The 21,947-nt window shown below is 36.7% G+C and overlaps 1 protein-coding gene across 1 annotated transcript in view; it reads right to left on the bottom strand.

Annotated features, from left to right (window-relative positions):
* Nucleotides 1-9,851: 9,851 nt before the first annotated feature.
* The window catches only part of CDH12 (cadherin 12), a 172,330-nt gene continuing 160,234 nt past the window's right edge, over nucleotides 9,852-21,947 (bottom strand). Inside the window, exons 8-11 of the mRNA XM_070942578.1 lie at nucleotides 19,901-20,022; nucleotides 16,653-16,770; nucleotides 12,633-12,884; nucleotides 9,852-10,506 (exon numbers count right to left, since the gene is read on the bottom strand). Of these exons, the coding sequence (XP_070798679.1) occupies nucleotides 10,007-10,506; nucleotides 12,633-12,884; nucleotides 16,653-16,770; nucleotides 19,901-20,022 (992 nt within the window). The 3' untranslated portion in view covers nucleotides 9,852-10,006. The remainder of the gene's footprint in view (nucleotides 10,507-12,632; nucleotides 12,885-16,652; nucleotides 16,771-19,900; nucleotides 20,023-21,947) is intronic.

Genomic DNA, 21,947 nt, shown 5'->3' with positions numbered 1-21,947 from the left:
GTGAACTTTTATTGTGCAGTTATGGCAGCCATCTTGAATTTTTGACACACACCTCCCCCCTCCAAAATGCTCCCGGATATTTTATTTTTTACATATTTAATGCAGTATGAAGCAAAAAGGAGAAGAATGAAGGGACATCTCATTGCATGAACAGACAGATATCCATGTAATCTGCTGAAAGTAATCTGAGAAATATCACATCATTCCTGACATTTGTGTTAAAGCCTAACCTAAATGGTGAACATTCAACCTTAAGAATAAATATTTTAGGTTAGATACAGCTGCAATATATAATGACAAAATAAGGAAAGTGGTCAGCTGTTTTTTTCTTCTTCTTGGATTGGTAAATACATTTTGAACATATTTGCTTAGAACAAATCCCATAGTCAAAAAGTGCTGCATTGCAAATGTACTTGGGAATAATTCTTCTAGAAATGTGCTGGATACAAACATGGTTTTTTGAGGAGGGTTTAAGTACTCATAGTTTTCTGGAATGTATAATAGTCTACTTGAATTTAATACCCCATATAGATGACATAGAATTGATTGATCCTTTTGATGTTAAATTTTTAAAAACCAAAGCAGCTCAGTATGCTTCAAACTTCAAGTGATAAGGATTTTAGAGAACATTGTGAATGCATAGTACCATAAATCAACCATTATTTTAGATCAAAGGAAGAATTTACAAATATTGACATTTATTTTTAGTAAATCTAAATTGAAAACCACGGTAATAAGAAATAATAATAATTACTTTTAAAAGAACAGTTATTTCTTAGTAGCACAGGATTTACTTCTGAGGAAATATATTTAGAATAATTCACCTGACATATATCTTCAGGTGAAAGCATGACCCAATCTTCTTGGTTTGCCCATGGAAACTTTGGTTTCAGAAGGTTGTTGTCCTGGCTTTTCAAGGACTTTATGAGCAGCAACATAATCATAGTGTTATTCATTCCAGCTTCTAATCATTTAAAGGTGCCACCTTTCTATCATTTCTTGTCTGTCTGTCTGTCTGTCTGCCTATCTATCTATCTATCTATCTATCTATCTATCTATCTATCTATCTATCTATCTCTTCTAATAGTAAAACAATTATTTTATCAATAATCAGATGGAATTTGTAATTTGTCTGACAGGTTTTCATAATACATCTAGGTAAAAGGAGCCACGATGTTTCTCATGAAAATAGATACATTCTAAAATAAATAATCTCCCACCAAATCCAGGAAAAAATTCCAGCCCAACCATATGTGTGAGAATTTCCTGTTTGAATCATCACATCAGAACTAAATCATTCCACACCACAAAAAGTTGTCTGGCCTCCTTACAGGAGAAAACCTATAATGTAATCTTAGGGATCAAATACGTTGGAATAGTTCTAAAATTCAAATCTGGCCACTTGTGGACCTATTTTGCAGTGCTAACTTACATTGCTCATGGCTACCTAAGCCTTAGGAAAGCTTCCAAACATAAAAAGTAGCTCTATATACTTTAAAATCATACAGACTGACTTTGAGTTTAAACTGGCAGAAGGCCAAGACTGCAGGTATGTAGAATTCTGACAAAAACAGAATACTCCCAGAAATTAAAAGCAGTCATCTCTGGAGAGAGGACTAGTGTATATTAAACTCCCAAAGTTTTAATTAACTCAGATGCAGAAGAGTTAAAAAATGTACCAATTACAGTTGGTGCAAATTGGCAAAAGTTAGCTGGAAAAGTTGGCCTACAGAACCAGATCTGAAACTGGAAGAAGTAAAAAAAAAGGGGTGGGGGTGGGGGAATAGATTCCTAAGAGATTTTAAGGGAAACAGAAGCTGAGAAAAAATAATAAAAGTCTTGATAGACAACTTGAAGACATTGAAGGAAATCAGAATTAGGAGACCTCGAGCTAGGGGCTGCTAGGGACCAACAAGCATTGAGCCAAACTCAAACATGTAAAAATAGTTGTAGAGTTGTGGGTGCAGGATACAACACATGTATGGGGGGGGTGTTAGTACCTTGAGAAAAGCAGTAATAGTTTAATCTGCAAAGCAATGACTAGGGGGAAAAAAAACAGGGAATAAGACCCAGAGTATAAGCAAGAAAGACAGCAAAACTTATTCATAAGTAAGCGGGAGTTTGTCCAAATGGACTTTCACTTTCTATAAATAACAATGGGAGAAGACCAGGGTTTCTTTTGAATGTGTGTGGAAAGAATCCAGGAATATTGATTGGCAGTTCAACCAATGTGGAGGCAGAGGGCCTGGCCAGTTTCACCACAAGAATTTTTACAGTGAATTGATTGGGGGAAAGATCAAGACTTGAAGAACCAATAGCAGAAGTGCACTGGATTCTGATTGACCAAGAAAGAGGAGATCCAGACTAAGGGAAAGGATAAAACAGCCCAAAAAAGTGTGAATGTTTTTATGCCACTTGCATAGAAATAACTGTTGCTATTGGCCTTCTTTTAATGCAGGAAGAAAGTTGATTTATTTAAATATGTATTCTAAGGAGACTGCTTGGTGAGCTGTTATGTCTGACAAAGTCTCTGTGTAGGACACAAGGATATCATCATGAGTTCACTAAATTTGTATTGTTTATTTTTTTGTGCCTAAGTGATACTGCCTGTATATAAGTGTGGTTGCCAATTTTCTAATACAAGTAGTTGTGCTTTTTTGTTCAGAACTAGAGAGCTGGATATTTTTCTGGTTGATATCTCAGAGGAAATTGTCTTTTTGAGTTTTCCTCTCTCCAATGGTCAGAGATTCGGCTGAGGTTTTGTTTAAAGCTGGGGTGTTTAAACTTGGCAAATTTAAGACTTGTGGACTTCAACTCCCAGAATTCCCCAACCAGCTCTGCTGCCTGAGTTATTCTGGGAATTGAAGTCCACGGGTCTTAAAGTTGACAAGGTTGAACACCCCTGCTTTAAAGTGAGGTGGGAAAAAAAAATACAGGGATTTCCCTTGAGAGATCTTTGAAGGAGCCAACTCTTCAAATTCAAAACAGTTTTTATATTAAAAAAAAAAAAGACTAGAAATGGTGGAGGCTTTCTAACAAGTTATTACAAATTCCAAGATATTGCATGTGGCAGGTCTGCAATGTATGCCTTTCTAAATGCTCATTTTCTGCACTCGTTTATCTATATTTAAAAGAAAAAATATGAAATGCTTTGCTGATCTAAGCAGTCACCATGATCATAAATTATATGTTGAAAGACGTAGCACCTATCCAGTGAGAATCCAATAAACCAATAAAGATACCAGGGCTAGAAATATTATTAAGAATTATAGAATTAATTTCCTGCCCTCTTCAGTGCCTCTTTATGACCCAAACAGAAAAGTCATCCCACAAAGAAAAGATAAATGATTAAAATGATGCTCCTTCCATAGTAAGCTTACAAAAAGTATGGGGATTTCCAAACTGTCATTATTTCCTTGATATTGCCATACAGTTTTGTCATATGGCTACAGTGCTCTATTGGGAAGCACACAGTTTTCAAGAAAGGCACTTCCGTGCTTTGTTTTTAGCACCAAAAAAGGATGTCCTGGTGTTCTACATAAAACAATCCTGGCTTGGGTTTGATATATGCAACCCTTCTATGTAACCAGAGGTGGTATTCAGCAGGTTCTGGAGAACCAGTAGCAGAAATTTTGAGTAGTTTAGTGAACCGGTAAATACCACCTCTGACTGGCCCCTCCCCCATCTATTCTCTGCCTCCTGAGTCCCAACTAATCGGGAGGAAATGGGGATTTCACAGTATCCTTCCCCTGGAGTGGGGAAGGAATGGAGATTTTACGGTATCCTTCCCCTGCCACGCCCACCAAGCCATGCCCATCAAGCCATGCCACGCCATGCCCACAGAACCGGTAGTAAAAAAAATTGAATCCCACCACTGTATGTATGTAACCCTTTTATGCCGAATGCTATACATATTTATAATCTCTGTACTGTGCTGAATACTGTACCTATTTCACAGTACAGAAAATATTTAACAAAACAATGATGAAAATATGTGCACAAACACCCTGAGGTATTCTCCATATAAAATATTAGGTTTACCCACCAGTGACTTATTTAATTGTAGATTTTTGAAGGGATGAATGTGATGATATAAGAAAGCTTGATTGAGAAAATATAGTACCTAAAGGATATGCAACCATTTGAAATCTAGACTTTATCCGGATCTCAAATTTATCTAATAATATTTATTACCAGTTTATCTTTTCCTTTTCTCCTTCATTATTATATTTTTATTGCGGTCTTTCTTCAAATAGCTCAAGGCAGTATCACTTATCCTTGACTAATACAAGAAAAATTGAGCCAAAATTAATCAGAAAAACGACAAAAGATGGCCATGTTCCAAGAGCGGTTGCAAAGCATGACACAACAACTAGCACAAAGCAGCATGTGCCTAATGAGGTCAAAGCAGCACAATCCCAATCACACTGTCTCCAGAGAGCTATCAAATAGTACAAGTCTCTTCAGATCTCGGCAGTAGAAGAGTGGAAAATGCACTTGTATAATTGGGTTTAATTTGAAGCAATTAAAATTGTTTCAGCTACAGGTTATAGCAATTTATTCACCTGTACTTTTCACCTTTCATTATAACAAGGAAAATCCTTTCCCATGTTTCTGCATCTTTCCATTTCACTATTTAGAAGGGATGTACATAACATCTGACTATACCTCGGTTATTAAATTAAGCTGAATCAACAAGACTATTATATGCACAAAGATAGAAAAATAGTGAAACATCCACAGTGGAGGAATGGATCATGAAGGTGGCGGAACTTTACAAAATGACAAAGTTGACCTGTCTGATGAGGGATACAACAGCAAATACTTTTATAAAACCCTGGAAACCTCTTTCAGATATATTTTCACTGAAAGGGGGACAAATGAATTGGTGTTTTATGGATTTACTGATTAAAATAGGCTGAATATGGAAAGAAGAGAACCACGTTGTAACGTTAAAGAGGGAGACGAGGTAATGAGTTAGTTTGTAACTGCTGTAAAGAAGTTTGGAAGTTACTTTTTTGTATATCCTTTCTTTTTCTGCTTGCAATGTCCTTCTGCTTTTTCTTTTATTTTTATTTCTAATTCTTTCTCATTTCATCTTTTATTTAAGTGAATTTTTTAAATAACACAGACACACAAATACAGACAGAGACAGACACACATATATATCTTGTCCTGTCCACCTATAAATTTCCTGTTTTCCAAAGAACTATCCCAGATGTATTCTCTGTTGCAGTGGAATATCACAATAACAGAAGAAACTTAACAGTACTGAAAGGACATATGGCAGAAAGAGAATAATAGAGTTGGAAGGGAAGAGCTTCTAGTTCAACCTCCTACTCAAGCAAGAGATCCTAAACCATTTCAGACGAAGGGTTGTTCATTCTTTTCTTAAAAACCTCCAGGAATGGAGCACCCATAACTTCTGAAGGCAAGCCATTCCACTGATTAATTGTTCTAACTGTCAGGGAATTTATCCTGATTTCTAGTTTGGTTCTTTCCTTGATTAGTTTTCATCTGTTGCTTCTTGTTCTGCCTTCAGTGCTCTGGACATAGATGGCACCCAAAGTTGTGCTACTGAGAGAATGCCTGAGGTAGCAACAGATGTGGAAGAAAGATCAAGCAGACAAAGTGGCATGGCAAGACAATACCCTGCATGGGATGTACCATCAACAGTTAGCTAAAGTGACAGATATTGTGAAATCCTATCAGTGGATGGAAAGGGCTGAATTGAAAGACAGCACTGAGGTACTGATCATAGCAACACATAAACAGGCGCTAAGCACCAGATCCATAAAGCTGGGGTGGACAACACTAGATAGGACCCAAGATGCAGACTGTGCAAAGAGGCCTCAGAGACAGTCCAACACATAGTGGCAGTATGTAAGATACAAGCAGAAACAGCATACACTGAACAGCACAACCAAGAAGCAGGCATTGTGTACAGGAATATCTATAGAGAATATGGGCTAGAGTCTCCTAAGTGTAGATGGGAGATCCCACAGAAGGTTGTGGAAAATAAGGGGATTAAGGTCCTATGGGATTTCCAGATCCAGTCAGACAGGCAGGTACTGGCCAACCAATCAGACATCATGATAGTAGACAAAGAGCAGAAGGCAGCTGTTATGATAGATGTAGCTATGCCAAGTGACCACAATATCAGGAAGAAGGAGCATGAGAAATTGGAGAAATAAGATTAGCAAAGGAGTCCGGTGGTCTTCTTGCAGCTGTAGAGGCACAGAGACAGTAGTTTGTCCACATATTATACTCTTGTATGAGGAATTATTTTTGTGGTTATTTATTCTATTTTTTAAAATGTTTTAATAAACCAGAAGTAAAAAAAAGAAGAAAATATTAGGACAAATAGATTAATTGAATTTGAACCTTAAAAATGTGCAGACTGGGGTGCAGAATAAAAGAAGACACTAGACCAGGTTCTGATTACCAAGTATACTGGCCCACCCAATCTGATTCGATCAGATCAATGGGTCCCTATTGGGGGAAGCCTATGCCCCCATCTGACCGAACCAATGAGGCGAGAGCTAGCAAATCACTGGGAAGTAATTTGATTCGTAATAGCCCCCAAAATGACAGACACAGTCATACTGGGACTCTCCTGGCTAGACAAGTGGGCACCGACCATCTGGTGGCAAGGGAGCATCAGCAGACTGAGGCTAGCAAGGGAGCTCAGCCAGCAAACCATGGGTCGCAGCCCCAGTCCTATTCAAAACAAAAGATGGAACTATGACATTGTGCATGGATTTTAGAGTTATTTATGTATGAATTATTATGGAGCAGGTCACAGGGAAATAAGATCAGAGAAGGACTAAAGGATACAATCAAACTTAAATGCCAGGCTGCAAATCACCTTTGATTCAGCAACTTAACAGGTCAACCAAAGAGTGATGAAATAGAAAGGAACAAAGGAATGTGATGGACACTGCTGAAGAAGAATAAAAGGAGAAGCTGTGTACTGTGATATTTTTTTTGGTAGACTCTCAATTTGTATGTGTAATGGCTATCTATAAACCTCTAGTCCTGCCTACTCTCTGTTCTTGGTCAGAGTATAGCAGGGTGTATGAGTATGTGCATTTTTCACACGTGGTATTACAAATAATCCAGTTTTTGTAAATTAACAGATAATTTCTCTGTGTGCTAGGTGTATGTTTGAGTACTTCATTACTTCTTAAGATCCTGAATTCCTGCACCTTCCTCAAATCTATGGATTGCAAAATCACAGCTGGACTTATCTCTAGACTAGGTAGAACACAGGAAAAGGAGAAGGCACCTACATCTCAGTGAGGTGCTTGGAAGAGGCAAAGAATAAATGTACTATAAATGAAGGAATTTTTATCAACTCCTTATGTAATCACAATCCTCCTTTATGCCCTGAACTCCTACATTTGCCATACTTTAATAGATGAAATTTAGTTATCAGGGACTTTCCAATCCAGACTTTATAGTCTTTTGCTTATTATAAGTGGGGAGAGTTTAAAAGGGAGAACACTGATCGCCAATTTTAATGCAGTGGTTCATTCCAAATTCCTCTGTAGGAAATAACTGCATAATGAAGCTCCTCAGCAGTGGGTTTCCAATATTCTTACCACCAGTTCGCTGTGCATGCACCCGGCCTCGAAAACGTGGCTAAATAGGATGGCATTATGCCGGGATGGGTGGGCAGGTTGACCCACAGTTGCCGCTCCAAAGCGGCTGAATACCACCTCTGAAGCTCCCCCATGATCAGCAATTTTGTTATCACATTCTTGATTTCTTGGAACCAGCGGATTTACTTCTAGGGAATCCAGAGTCTTTAGAAATGTGTGGAATGTGTAAGCCATTTCCTTTTCTGTATTTTATCCCTGTGATTTATGATTTTATTTAATTCCTAAATTTAAAAGATGTTTTACTTTGTTCTAATCTATAGATTTTTTCTCATGCTGCTCGAAAGGATGCCTAGACAGTACCTTGGATTGCTTTAGCCATGTAATGAGGCAGACTCTGATTTAAGACTGAAGCAATGTGGGTCCGTCCATGTGCACATCTTGCCATTAGTACATATATCTATTATCCATTCTCTGGTAGTGTTAAGGATGGCAGGATTTATTTATTTTTGCTGAAGTGTTCATTTGTATAACTTTTTTGGGTTCATTCTGTCTGGTATCTGAATCAGTTCATGAATTTTTTTTTTATTTTTTTAAGGCTGCAGGGGAAAAAAAGCTATACATTTCTCTATGAATGTGCAGTTATCCCATGTTGACATTTTTGCAACTTTTCCCTATATACTTATCATTTGGTATAAAAATTTGAATCATGTTGTTTATCTATTTTATAATTAAATGCTTGAGTGATTTAAGTTTAACCCAGCAAATAATAGACAATCTGTCTATTTTTTGTACTAGTGTGTCAAACAAGGATAACCTCAAGAATATAATTATAATGAGTTGCGGTGGCACAGTGGTTAGAGTGCAGTACTGCAGGCTACTTCTGCTGATCACCGGCTGCCAGCAGTTTGGCACATCAAATCTCACCAGGCTCAAGGTTGACTCAGCTTTCCATCCTTCCGAGGTCAGTAAAATAAGGACCCAGATTGTTGGGGGCAATATGCTGACTCTGTAAACCACTTAGAGAGGGCTGTAAAGCACTGTGAAGCCATATATAAGTCTAAGTGCTATTGCTATTGCTATAATTAAGACCAATAAGGCTGTCTAATGACGTCAAGTTCTGTTAAACCAAGAATTAAAAAAAAATAAGTAATACTCATATTATGATTCATGCTATTCTTATGCAGATATTTCTAAGGTTTAATTCATATTTCTGAAAAGGGAAGTCATGACTGAAACCTGTTTAGGGACCCTAACTATATTATTTCATTGTTTCTTATGACCAGAACTATTAATGAGCATCAGAATAATAAACGGGGAGAAATGAAGAAGGTGGGGTTTTTTTTCTGCTGTAGAAAACAAATGTGAAATACATTATTTTATATGTACAATTTCACCAATTTACTAGATTGATAAAAATAAAAAACAAAACAAAAGGAAGAACAAAAATATAGTCAGCATATCACTTGAGATGGTCAAATAATCCCCTCTATCAAATGCCACACAACAGCTTTCCTCTGATTAAGAGGAATCTTGTACAATAAGCGTACCAACTAATTAGGCAACACATATGTCTATTCATACTTCTGTATCTCATTTTTTAATTCTTGGGGGAAAAAAAGAATAACATTTGATAAACATTTTAAATATTCATTATTTCAGTTTAAGACTGGATCTTACAACTTCAATTGGAATACTAGCTTTTTCAAAAATTTTCTCTCTGAAATGTAAGCATAAGAAAGACGTTGTCCTATCAGACAGTTTGTTTTCTTGTTTTTTTTTTAAAAAAAAACATGAAACAAAACAACCCCTCCCAAAACAAACCTGACATTTACCTCAACAAGTTTCAGCCACTGACAGATTCTACTCTCTCTTCTACACTGTCTGTTTTAAAAGAATCAGCAGTCAGCAGGTGTCTTTTGTGTCTCCAGATAAAAGTTAATGTCCTTTCTTTTATCCTGTTTTTCCTTAATTCTGTTTCTGCAGTTATTTCCACTTTACTGGTAAGAGTTTCAATAGGCACTTCAGTGGAATTAAGAAAAATCTACCACTCTTCCACCACAATGCCGGAAAGCTATACTTTCTGTTTGATGTATCGATAAATTGTAGCTAATAGGCCCAAGACAATCTCAGTGTGACTTCAAAGTAATAAAGTTAAAAAAATTAAATTAAATTAACCCAGCCACCACCATCAAAACAACAACAACAATAACAAAAAAGATAGTCAAAGAACATTCTTTCCCTCAAAAATAGTAAACCAAGATCCGTGGTATGATAAATAAAGGAACTTGCTGAAAACAGCTTTTGTCTCTTATAATCAATGAAACTTGTTCTATAAAGCTTGTTTTTTTTGTGTGTAAAACTAGTGGGTTTACTTTTCCTTCATGGTCCTCCTCCACCTCCAGCTAAGTGACTTTATCTGGATTATAACTTTCTTCTTCTCCAAACATCTCTGCTAAGACTTTAAAGCGTGGTCCCCAGTCACTCAAATAGTCATAATCCTGATCTGCTTCTGTTGCAACAGAATCTATAGAGCTGAGAGATTCAGCTACAGATCCATTTCCTTCGTAAGCATAAGTTGCTAGTGAATCATAAGGGGGAGCTAATGGATCTCCATCATTTTCTCTCAGCCTTTGATTTATGAAATCTCTAATATTTGTGTTGTCCTCTGTGGGTGGTTTTGAGCGAGGCAAGCGGAGAGCATCTGGCTTAATATCCCTGCGTATTTTGTTATCTTCGATTCCTTTGGGATTCCTTAAAGCCCCAATGTCAAAGGCCTGAGTGTCTTCTTCACCCCCTCCTTCATCATCATAATGAATGACATTGTCTCGAACATCTTCCTTGGAGGTCATTAGGGTGTCTTTTTTCTTCTGCCGTCTCAAGGCCACATAAAGAACCACAATAACTAAGACAAGAGAGAAAACCAGAAGTCAATTAGGGAAAGAAGTGGCTTTTATCAGTCAACTTCACATTACCTTCTATGATCTAAGATCTGACTGCTCCAGTTCTAAATATTTTTCGATCTATGGTACCAGGATGGGAAACAGTCTCACTGCTAATGCTATGCTGAAAAACGCACCTCTATTTTGCACCTTACACACACACACACACACACACACACACACACACACACACACACACACACACACCACAAAGTGTGTCGGGGGGGGGTACTCCTGCTGTTTTTAATGTGTTGGAAGAAATTCTCATAAGGATCTGAATTAGTGTAGTAGAAGGTCACTGCTTTTCTTTAGGTGACAAAAAGCTTTACTGCTATTTTGGGTCTCAGAAACTTTGTAATAAACATTAACAGCCAAGAGACATTTTCTCAAAGGAAATAGTTTTATGCTTAGCCAATAAAATGGCATAAATTAATGAGCTGCTTGCTCTGTTACTTTGAGCAAACCCATTAGAGAAAGAGCAGAATCCACAATGGAGGAACCACCATGAACTCAATCCATTGGATTCCCTCTCCAGAGTGAAATGTTGAAGGAATATTTAAATTTTGAGGGAAGTTTTTTCTTTTTTCCTATTCATGCAAACTGAGGCCCAATTAATTATGCCACTTCAAGACAAGAAGTGTTCTTGATTCTTTTCTGGAACATGTGATGGGAATATGTGGAGTAGGTATAGAACCTTTTAGCTTTGCTGTATTTCTGACATACATATGGGATACTTCTTTGATGTTCTGTCTTCACTATCAGAGAAGTAATACTGGAGATTTCTCCATCAAGCACTGAAGGAGACTAACAGACCCTTGGCTAATTTAGTGTTAGACTCTTGTACAGTCTCTTGAACAGAGACTTTCTTGTTTTCAATAGCCGTTGCAGAATCTTTTAAACTTTCTTTAAACATTTGCATTACCTATACCTAAAAGACTGAATAAGAGGTTGGAAAACTGAGGAGGCTTACTAGACCATATCATCTTACAAAGTCATAATGATCCCTATGACTTATGGTTTATTAGAGGGCAAGTGCCATGGATTTTAAAGAGGCTTGTTTTCAGGCAAGAACGACAGCACTGGCTAATAGATCAGCCGTCATATACACAAGCAAGCAATGACATTGCCAAAGATATTACCAAACTTTCCACCATCAGTTCTAAAATATCCAGATTTCTTTCCTGTATCCTGCACAAAGCTTCAGACCATCTGTACAAAAGCAATGAATGGAAGGTGAGTGTTTGCATTATCTCCTGCGTGAAGAAATGACCCCCCTCAGCTTCTCTGAAATTTCCCTGTCCTTCCTTCCTAATATTTCACCTCCATTTTTAAAATTAAATACATCTCCTTGACTCTTCTCTATGTGTGAAGGTCAGAAGAATCATCATCAGATGGACCTAGTGAGTGCATCCAAAATACTACTCATCAATGCTTATGTGATTATTGACCACATTTAACTAATGCCATTTTTTTAGAAATTATATAAAATAGTATACACTTGAGTAGAGACTTAAAAAGAAATTAGTGCAGAACTCAAAAGAAAAACTCTAACAAAAGAAGAAAATGCTAGCCCAACTACTTAAAGGTTGCCCAGACTATTTTAGCTCACTATTATAGCCCTATTTCAATGTTATCTTATATTTTATACAATCTTACATAGAATGTAAGATGTAGAGAAAGGAGGAAAGGGAATTTGTTCAGGGTAAATGTGTGTCTTTTCTTGATGATAGATGTTTATTTAAATTAAAATTTAAGGACTCATCAAGGAAGATGAGTCTTCATCATTCAACGTGGTTATCATATGTGTAGGATTCATCTTTACAATGTTTCAATAAGATTTGAAAATGCTTATTGAATTTCCTATTGCGATATTCCCAAATTTCAAAGTAGGGCTACATTCAAACCACTGATCATGGCTTTGCTTGATGAAATTACTGACCACAATTGGAAATGGGTGAAAAGCAGTAGTTTGTATCCAGCTAACCTTTTCATTTGGCCCAACTGGCAGTTATTCCATTTGGGGGGGGGGGGAAGTCTCCAAATATCTATAGTAACACATTTTACTTTATGCAAATAGGTGAGTACTAACCTAGGAGTATAATAATACACAACAGGATTGCAATCAATGCTCCCGTGCTGAGTCCAACAGGCAAGAATATTGCTTCAGCATTACATGAGAGGACGGAGCCATCAGAGTCACATCTGCAAACTCGGATTGTCATTGTGTTTGTACTGCTTTGTTTGGGGTAGCTACTATCTTCAATGACAATTAGAAGGAGATAGAACTCTTGCTGTCGACGGCTGTAACCACTTCTGCCAGCTACAATTCCTGCTGTGTTGTCTGAAAAACAGGATTGAGTTACTGTTCTCATTATCATCATGGCTCAGAAATGGCACTGAGCACAATTTCTTGTGAAAATGCAGGAAATAAATAAATAAAAGCTCTGGAGAATGGCCTAAAACATTATGGCTCACATGTAATTGTCAGCAATGCAGTAGCCTTGCCTTTTCTCTATTTCACTAACCTCCAGCATCACACAACAAATAAAGTGATTTATCCTGGGCCAAATTATTCTTGTGGTCTTGTGCTAAATAAAAGGGGGGGTAGTTGAATGGTTCCCCCTTCCCAGAACACTTTAATAGGGATGTTGTTTTATTATTATTTTATTGCAAAGCGCTGAAAGGTACAATTCATGTCAATTTTCTAATATTCATCTTCTCATTATTTTGTTGCCTTCCCCAGCATCCCAATTTGAAAGGCTCACAATGAAGATTTTCCACATGACATTTCCTTAGAAATATAAGTGACATGTGGAAAACCTTGGATGGTACAGAATAATCTAAAGAATAATCTAAAGCAGAGGTCCCCAGCCCCTGGTCCATGGACTAGAACTGGTCTACGGTATGCCAGCAACTCAGCCACGGGATGCAGGTAGCATGCAAAACCATGCCCCCCCAGTCCATGGAAAAAACGTTCTCCATGGAATCGGTCCATGGTGCCCAAAAGGTTTGGGGCCACTGCTCTAAAGTCTTCCTTTGCCTTCTCTCTCTTTCTCTTTAAAGAAATACATTTCTTTTCCAGTAAAATGAAGGAGAATGGTTAACAAAAAATAACAAAGATATTTTTGGCCTAGAACTAGATGTCATGTTAAGAGGTTGCAAGTTTCTTTCTCTATGAGCAGCAACTAAATAAGGTGGAAATTTGCCCTGGGAGACCTTCATGTCATACATTTTACATTATTAAACATTAAAGGGGAGGGAAAGAAGAGGAGGAGATTCAGAGCTGATGTCAATCTCATCTGTGTTTTAACAGGAGTCCTCCACTGTATCATTATCCAAAGTGTCGCATTGAAACAAGACAGAAAATAATGCAACTATCCCGTTCTTCCCCAGGCAAATAACAATTATTGTAACTCTTGCTATACAATCCATCTCAGTTTGACAGCAAGCTTGTCAGAGAATAGTAAAAATAAGAAAAGCCAAACTACCACAAGAAGGAAGAATGCCACCTTTTCCCTGTTTCTTGTTTCCTCATCCCTACCAAGTCTGCTTTTCAAATGATTTCCACTTAGTGCTTTATAGGGAATAAAAAAATAATGGCTTCTTTCTTTATTTGGTTAATTTCCACTGGAGGCACATTTTTCAAAAGGTATAAGATTTCCCCCATCCATGTAAAGTTATTTAAGAAAATTCTCACAAGTAACTTGACTTGACATACTATAGGCCATTAGTGCATTGTGATTTTCATATAGCATTTTTCAGTACATAAATACTGTACCTATTTTTTTCAATGAGTAATGTATATACCAGTGATGGCGAACCTTTTCAGCACCAAGTACCTAAACTGGAACATGTGCGCGCTTGGGTTGCAAAGCGCCGGAAACTCAAAAACCAGCTGGTCAGGGCGCATGCATGCGCCGGCCACCTGGTCTTTGGGTTTTTGGCATGTGCATGTGCTCCAGCCAACTGGTCTTCATGTGCCAAAAATGCCGCATGAAGACCAGCAGATTTCCAGCACTCCGTCGCGCGCAAAGACCAGCATGCGCATGCTGGAAACCCAAGAACCAGAAGAGCAGCTGGCGATGGCGCGTGTGCCCACAGAGAGGGCTCTGTGTGCCACCTCTGGCATGCATGCATGCATCATAGGCAAACCTATGGCACTTTTAGTAAATTAATTGTTTGAAATAAGAAATATAGAAATGAAAAGATTCTTCATTAATTAAGAAAGTGTAAGCCAGTAAGCACATACAAAAGGATAAATCAAATTAATTTATCAATACACATTAAATATCACAAATCTGGTTAAAATTAAGAAAGCTATTTGAGAATTCAAGGTCAGGTTTGTGAGTAATTCATCTGTCTCCTCATATGTGTCCTCATATTCCTTGCTGCCATTTCTTCTCTAGGGAACAGAAACACAGAATACTTGGAGTTGCATTGTAGTGGGCTTAGAGATAACAATGGTATAATTAAAACCATTAAAAAATAAAATAACTTTCTTAGTAAAAATAATAATAATAAAAGCATCACAGAGAAGCAAACTGAAATTTTTGTAGCATCCACCACAAAAATTGGTGGTTGAGGGTTGAGAGATAAAAAAGAAAGAACAGATTGAAAATATATTAATTTCTATTAAATTCATTTCTTAATTTCCCATGGCTTTTTCCAGCAAATTCTTCATTCTAAATCAAATTGTTTTTTCTTCCACTTCAGCTATACTCAGAACCCAGGAAAGCTAGAATTGATGCAGGCTTCTGGCAAAGCCTGTTTGCTTTTTTACAGAATTAGTAGTGAAAGGGTTAGATAAACAACAATTGTTCCTCCTTGTAACTACTGTTACAAGACTGTTTCCTCTGTATAGTATATTCTAATTGGACCCAGCTTTTGATGTCAGGATCCTACCTATCCTCTAATCCAGTGTTTCTCAACCTAAGCACATTTAAGATATGTGGCTATCAACTCCCAGAGTTCTATAGCCAACAGCTTGAGAAACAGTGCTCTAATCCCAATGGATAATTGGGATAATAAACATTGTCTGTGTTTCCTTTTTCTGATTCTGGATACAAGATGTATACACACCCCGAAGAGGTGATGTAATGCTATTTGCATCATTTTGATGAAAGCAGGAAGCTTCAATAGACACCCATGCTCTGTGGGCAATTTCTGCCATTGTCACTATCATTCTTTCATGATCAATATATGTGCTATTGCCTTTTTTGAAGATTCTGAGAAGGAAAGGGATAAAACTCAGGTGAATTTTCTTCCCAACTTTCTTCTCACTGTATCCTATGTCCATTTTTGTTGCTATATCAATTGAAACCAAAGGTTCAAGAATCAGGGATATTCAGAAAACTCACAATTCTAAAATAATTATTGGTATTATGTTTAAACTTACTAGTTTTATTGCCTAGAATGACTAGAAGAGAAAAAATGAGCTGTCTGATTCTTTTACAGTACTGTGGATGGGGCCTTTGAGGTAAACCAGATAGGTCAGCCCTTTGTGGTAAACCTTTGAGGTAAACCAGACTAGAAACCAAAGTTATGATAATACTAATTTTATTATAAGGTTACCATAACAGAATTTTTCCAGTCTGAGTGTGCCTTTCCCCTCTCTCCATCTTTAAGAGAATTATGGGAGAATAAAGCCTAATAAGATCTTCCTCAAATTATATTTCTGCCTGAGACCCAAATTTTGCTTATCTAACTATTGTCTTGGTTGCAGCTCTTCCTCCTGCTTTTCAAGGTTATTCCTGCAGCCTAATCCACTGTGGAACATTCAAGGGAATTGCCAAAATTGTCCTTCTTCCTGAAAAAGATTCTTCTCATACCCAACAGTGTCTCATACATATTATATTAGCCTGCAGCTTCTCATAGTATAGGGAAAATCATTTCTGTAACCCAACTGCTAACTTTAGAAATGCTGACTAGAACTGAAGTCATCCTGCAAAGCATTTCATTTATATAAAACAACTCTTTATTTTTGCTCAGCATCTAAGAAACAATTACACTTTGAAATAATTCACCTTCACATATCTAAATGAAAAACAGTAGGCAAAGGACTGACAGAACAAACTAGTTCCATAATTGTTTGAAGTATAAACCATCTTACTTGTGAAATCGTGGACTGTGAAATTTGGCTTTGTAGTAACTTCAGGAGACAGTCGAAAAGAGAATTTTTGCCCAGCAGGAGACAAATCCTTGTCTGCTGCACCAATAACCTGAATTACCTAAACCCACAATGGAATAAAAAAAAATTGTATGAAAATAAAACAAGATCTTGATTTGATAGTTAGATAATGCAATAGAAGTAGAGAATGAGATATTAACCCTAAGCTGAAATGTGGTTATCTTAACGAGCTGGGCAAGACCAGCCGATGTAGCCTAACATTATAATATTTATTAAGCAGATGTACATACATGGCTGTCCATCTCAAAGAACATTACTCTGTAATATGATCCATCTCTAGCAATAAGTTGCATGTGACTGTTCCCTAGAACTAAGGAGAAATTTCCTGACAGGATAATTAATCAGTGGAATGACTTGCCTCCAGAAGTTGTGGGTGCTCCAACACTGGAAGCTTTTAAGAAGAAATTGGGGAACCATTTGTCTGAAATGGTGTAGGGTTTCCTGCCTGAGCAAGGGGTTGGAGTAAAAGACCTCCACGGTCCCTTCTAACTCTTATTCTGTTATTCTATTGTTCTTCCTTTATAGAGAGATATCACTTAGGAGAAAGAATTCCTGAAGATGTTAACACTTGGCTGGAGCATGGTTAGATGGCATTACATTCATCTTCTGAGGTTGAATGTCTGTCATCTCTTATAACATTTGTGAATGCTTTTGTAGTAAAACTTGTAGGCTTCCAAGTCATTAGTGATGTGATAAAAGATTATCTTATTCCTTCAATTCTCAGAGAGAGGGGATGGCATGAATATCAGCCTTCTTCGTTCAGGCCTGGCAATGTTCCATTCTGATACCAATCTTTTTATTGTTTTGGACATTTGTTGTTGCACATCTACTGTATGTTCTAAGCATTTCACAGGAACAAATACCATAAAAAGGACAAATCCCATACAGTTTCCAGAAACAGATCTTTAAAAATAATGTATGGTCTATACAGAGGAGAGTATCTTGTGTCCTTTGGGCAACAGTTTTGTACAAGAAAAAACTATTAGAACCTATGGGATTTGGAACACTACATTTGATTTCACACAGCTTGTAAAACAGGACTGAATTATGGACTATAACAGGCTAAAATGTGTTGTCTTTATCATCATGAGTATATTTCAGCCTATCATTCTTCCTAACCTGACAAGGCAAGTATAGTTTTTATAGGTTTGGTTCTAAGGTAAACAGCTTATACTCACACAAACTAGGTTCAGGGTTGTCTGAAGACTCATTGTATAGTAGCTGAATATATCTTTTGAAGACCACTGTTAATTTGCTGAACAATGAATGCATTTTCCATTAAAATTCAAAAAAAATAACCTGATATGACTTGGAAGGACTTTGATCCCCATGCAAAAAAGTAATTTATATTATTGTGTAAAGGTAATTGACACAACCTATTTGGTTCTAATGTATTCTTTGATGGGCTATCATATATGATAGGAGGTATCTTTGACTTGGTAGGGCAAACATGTATGCACTGCACATCTGATGAAAAATATAAATCATGACCTGGATGACTGAGAATCTACACATACATTTAGAACTTTCAGACTGTCTGTATTATCACTCATTGCATTTTTGGTCTGTTGTGGGACCTGGGGTATCTTTTATAAGAGCTTCAGTCTTTCTTTGCTGAATTTTGAGGTCCTATTACATTAAACTACAACCTGAAATTCTTGGGTTGACTTTCATCACTTATGATATTCAGCTCTAGCTCACCTTTTCTGTGAAAGCTTGTTGTCTGGATGTAATAATGGATTAGTTCTAAACAGTGGTGGAATTCAAATGTTTTTACTACCGATTCTGTGGGCGTGACTTGGTGGGTGTGGTGTGGCTTGGTAGGCGTGGCTTGGTGGGTGCGGCAGGGGAAGGATACTGCAAAAATCTCCATTCCCACCCCACTCTGGGGCCAACCAGAGGTGGTACTTGCCGGTTCTCTGAGCTACTCAAAATTTCTGTTACCGGTTCTCCAGAAACTGCCAGAACCTGCTGAAGAAGCACCCCTGGTTCTGAATAAATAATCTGAGGCTCCAAAGTCAAATAAAGTTAGTTTCATCTGGAGTTAGGCCACTTGGTGATCTTAGATATACAGTAGCCTAACCTGGTTCAGATTTTACTGTTTCTGAATTATAAAGATAGGAGTGCTTTTGACAAAATATTACATAACTAATTGTCTACTATAACCACAGCTGATTAGGTATTTAAACCTCCTCTTGGCAAGAGAGATATATTCACAGATCTGCTGGGTCTTAATTAGCTTTTTTTTTTAAGAGCACTTTAACATTTCTATATAGATTTATCAGCTACTGCATATCATAGTGGTTAGAATGACACTGGCATGTGGTTTATAGACATCAGTTTTGAAAGATTTATATTTGTTTCTGAACTCAATGTAATATCCTATTATTTTATCCACAAGGCCTCAAATATTATTCAGCCAGGATATTTGAATGGTTTTTTTTTTCTTTTTTCTCTAGACTGCCCATAATTTGCAGTCTTCATCAAGGATATTATCTTTAGCCATCTCTATTAAGAGAACCTAATCAGCTGTATACACAAAAGGCAACTTATTCTGCACTAGCTTCTGGATTATGGATTTCCCTGCAAGGAGCATACGAAACTAAACATAAAACTGAGTCAAAATAAAAATTGAAGCATTGTTTCACTGGCCTTCAATGGATTTTTGCATTGCTTTTGTTGCTCCCAGTTCTACTGGGAAATTATTATGTGAACATAGATAAACAATTATACAACTACCCTCCGCTGTCAGTATGCAATATAGGTTTAAATAAACTAACCTGTTTTTTAGAGTTGTGGCAAATCAGTAGTAGTCAACTTTTTTAGAAAATGTGAGAGCACATTTTCAAATCTTGAGAGCACATTCTAAAATTTTCACATGAAATGGCATAATATCTTTTGCGCATGGGCAAACTATCCATTTGCTAAGAGAAACTAGTCAGACCATATACAAATTCATTTTTTTTTATCACTGGACAATATACTTCCAAACAAATTACTTGCCTGTAAGAACCAATGATTAATAAGCATATAAATAAAACAGTAAATTATAGAATTTCAAGTAGGCTTTCTTAAGTCAGTTTTTATAGTTTGTTAACCATTATACTGTTTATGATTATATCCACACATAATAGACTGCACATCTAATATTAAAAAAAAGAATACTATACCTGTCCCAGTCGTGCATTTTCACACACATAAGATTCATAGGGTACTGTAATTTCTGGAGGAAATTCATTGACATCCAAGACATTTATGATGACATTAACTTTGCTGGTCAAGAGTGGATTGCCTATTAGGAAAATAATTTGAAAACGGGCCATGAAATATTGGTACTATCCTAGGCAATATTACATTGCACACAGCAATGAAAAATGGAAGTGCTCATCTTTTTTGATATGTCCTTTTAGACTGATTTGGTAAATCTCTCATACAAAATGGACTGTGCCTGGTAGTGATATAATGACTGCACAGAAAACTTAGCTAGATAATTTATCATATTTATTAGAAAGCACTTATCATGTTTTTGTTCTGCAGGAACTGAATAAACATTTACAGTGTATAATTCATGCAGGAATTGTATTCTTCCTTGTATAGAGTACAATAAATAACCAAGGATCTAGGATTAAGCAACCATATACATACAGCACCTAAGCAAACTATCATCACATTTTGTAGATAATATACCAATGAATGGTAAACAGTTTTCCACAAAGAGAAAACTCATCATATGCCTATCATATATTCTGAAGGCAATTCAGTTACACATCAGTTTTAAAGTGAATACCTGGAATATATAACTATAATGTTTAAATGATTTTGCTTTAGTTTTTAAAGAGATTGTACCAATCCCAATGACATGACCAAACTCAGAGAACATCAAAACTAAGCAAGAAAACAAATGCATTTCTTCCACACAACTATTCTGTTGAACAGAGACAGGTGCGGTAAATGAAGCAACCTGGTTGCATTTTAACCAGGATTATTTTGAGCTTGTGAAACCTATGGAAGTACAGTGGTGCCTTGGTACTCAACTACTTTGAAATTCATCAAATTTGATACTTAATGAATTTTGATATGAACATTTTGTCCCAGTACTCATCATTTTGGGTACTTGACACACAAGCTAGAACTTGTTGGTATTGCCTTTTGACTCACTACATTATTACTTATGGGGAAAAAATGTTTGATACTCATTGTTTTTGGTACTCATCGGGTCTCCCAGAACCAAATAATAATGAGTATTGAGGTAGCACTATAAACAGTATACTCAGAAGCATGAGGTCTTCCATGATTGAGATAAACCCATCCTGGCTCCTGGCAGGTGTGTGGTTCTGGTCTTCAGGAAGTGATACATATTAAGAATGTGGGAGCATCATCCTTTCACTAAGTCAGCTTTAGAAATGAAACTAAAGATGTTGTAGATGTTTAAATCAGAGTCTGGAGGCTATTAAGGTTTTGATGGAGAAAAACAAACTCAGATGGGCTGGATGGAGTTTGTATATGTCTACAAACATCAGGGGTGAATACTTGTTTCAGATTTTACTACAGCAGTATAGTCTGGCTACAAGTTCAGTGTCTCCAGGTGCTTCTACAGGGGTTACAATTAGGTGTAATATGCTGTTAAGGTAAAATGAATTCTGTCAGGGATGCAGAACATATTTTGAGTTGACTACTACAGTATACTGCACTGCAATGAGTAAATTGAACCAGGTCAAAAATGAGATGAAATTTTATATACATGTATTTACATAATTTGATTTAAATAAATTCATATGATTCCTTATTTAATAATTTCCCCAGTTTTCTCATTATCAAAGGGCATGCAACTTTGATTTATACAAATCTTGTATAAAAAAATTAGCATATATATATATGCTGGAAGCAGAAACTACTCAAAGTTTTACATCGAACTGTAACACCTTCAGATATTTTGGAACTAGATGGAAAATAATAAAAAAAGATTTTGAGAAAAAAAAAGATTGATTTTTTTGTTAAGCCTTTGGAGATGCTTGTTGGCAGTTATCAGTCAATAGTAGACTCGTTAAACATTTCTAAGATTTAAATGTTCTTAAATTGAATGGTCAAATTTAATACATACATATATATATGTAGGAACATAAACAAAAGAGCCTTGGTGGCGCAGCAGACTAAAGTGCTGTTAAGTAACACCAGCTGCCTGCAATTACTGCAAGTTCAAATCTCACCAGGCTCCAG

The sequence above is a fragment of the Pituophis catenifer genome, unplaced genomic scaffold, assembly GCF_029215685.1.
Source record: "Pituophis catenifer annectens isolate HBS135680 unplaced genomic scaffold, rPitCat1.0.hap2 SCAF_3, whole genome shotgun sequence".
NCBI lineage: Eukaryota > Metazoa > Chordata > Lepidosauria > Squamata > Colubridae > Pituophis > Pituophis catenifer.
The sequence above is the reverse complement of the archived record's forward strand: the minus strand, read 5'-3'. Positions and strand labels throughout refer to the sequence as shown.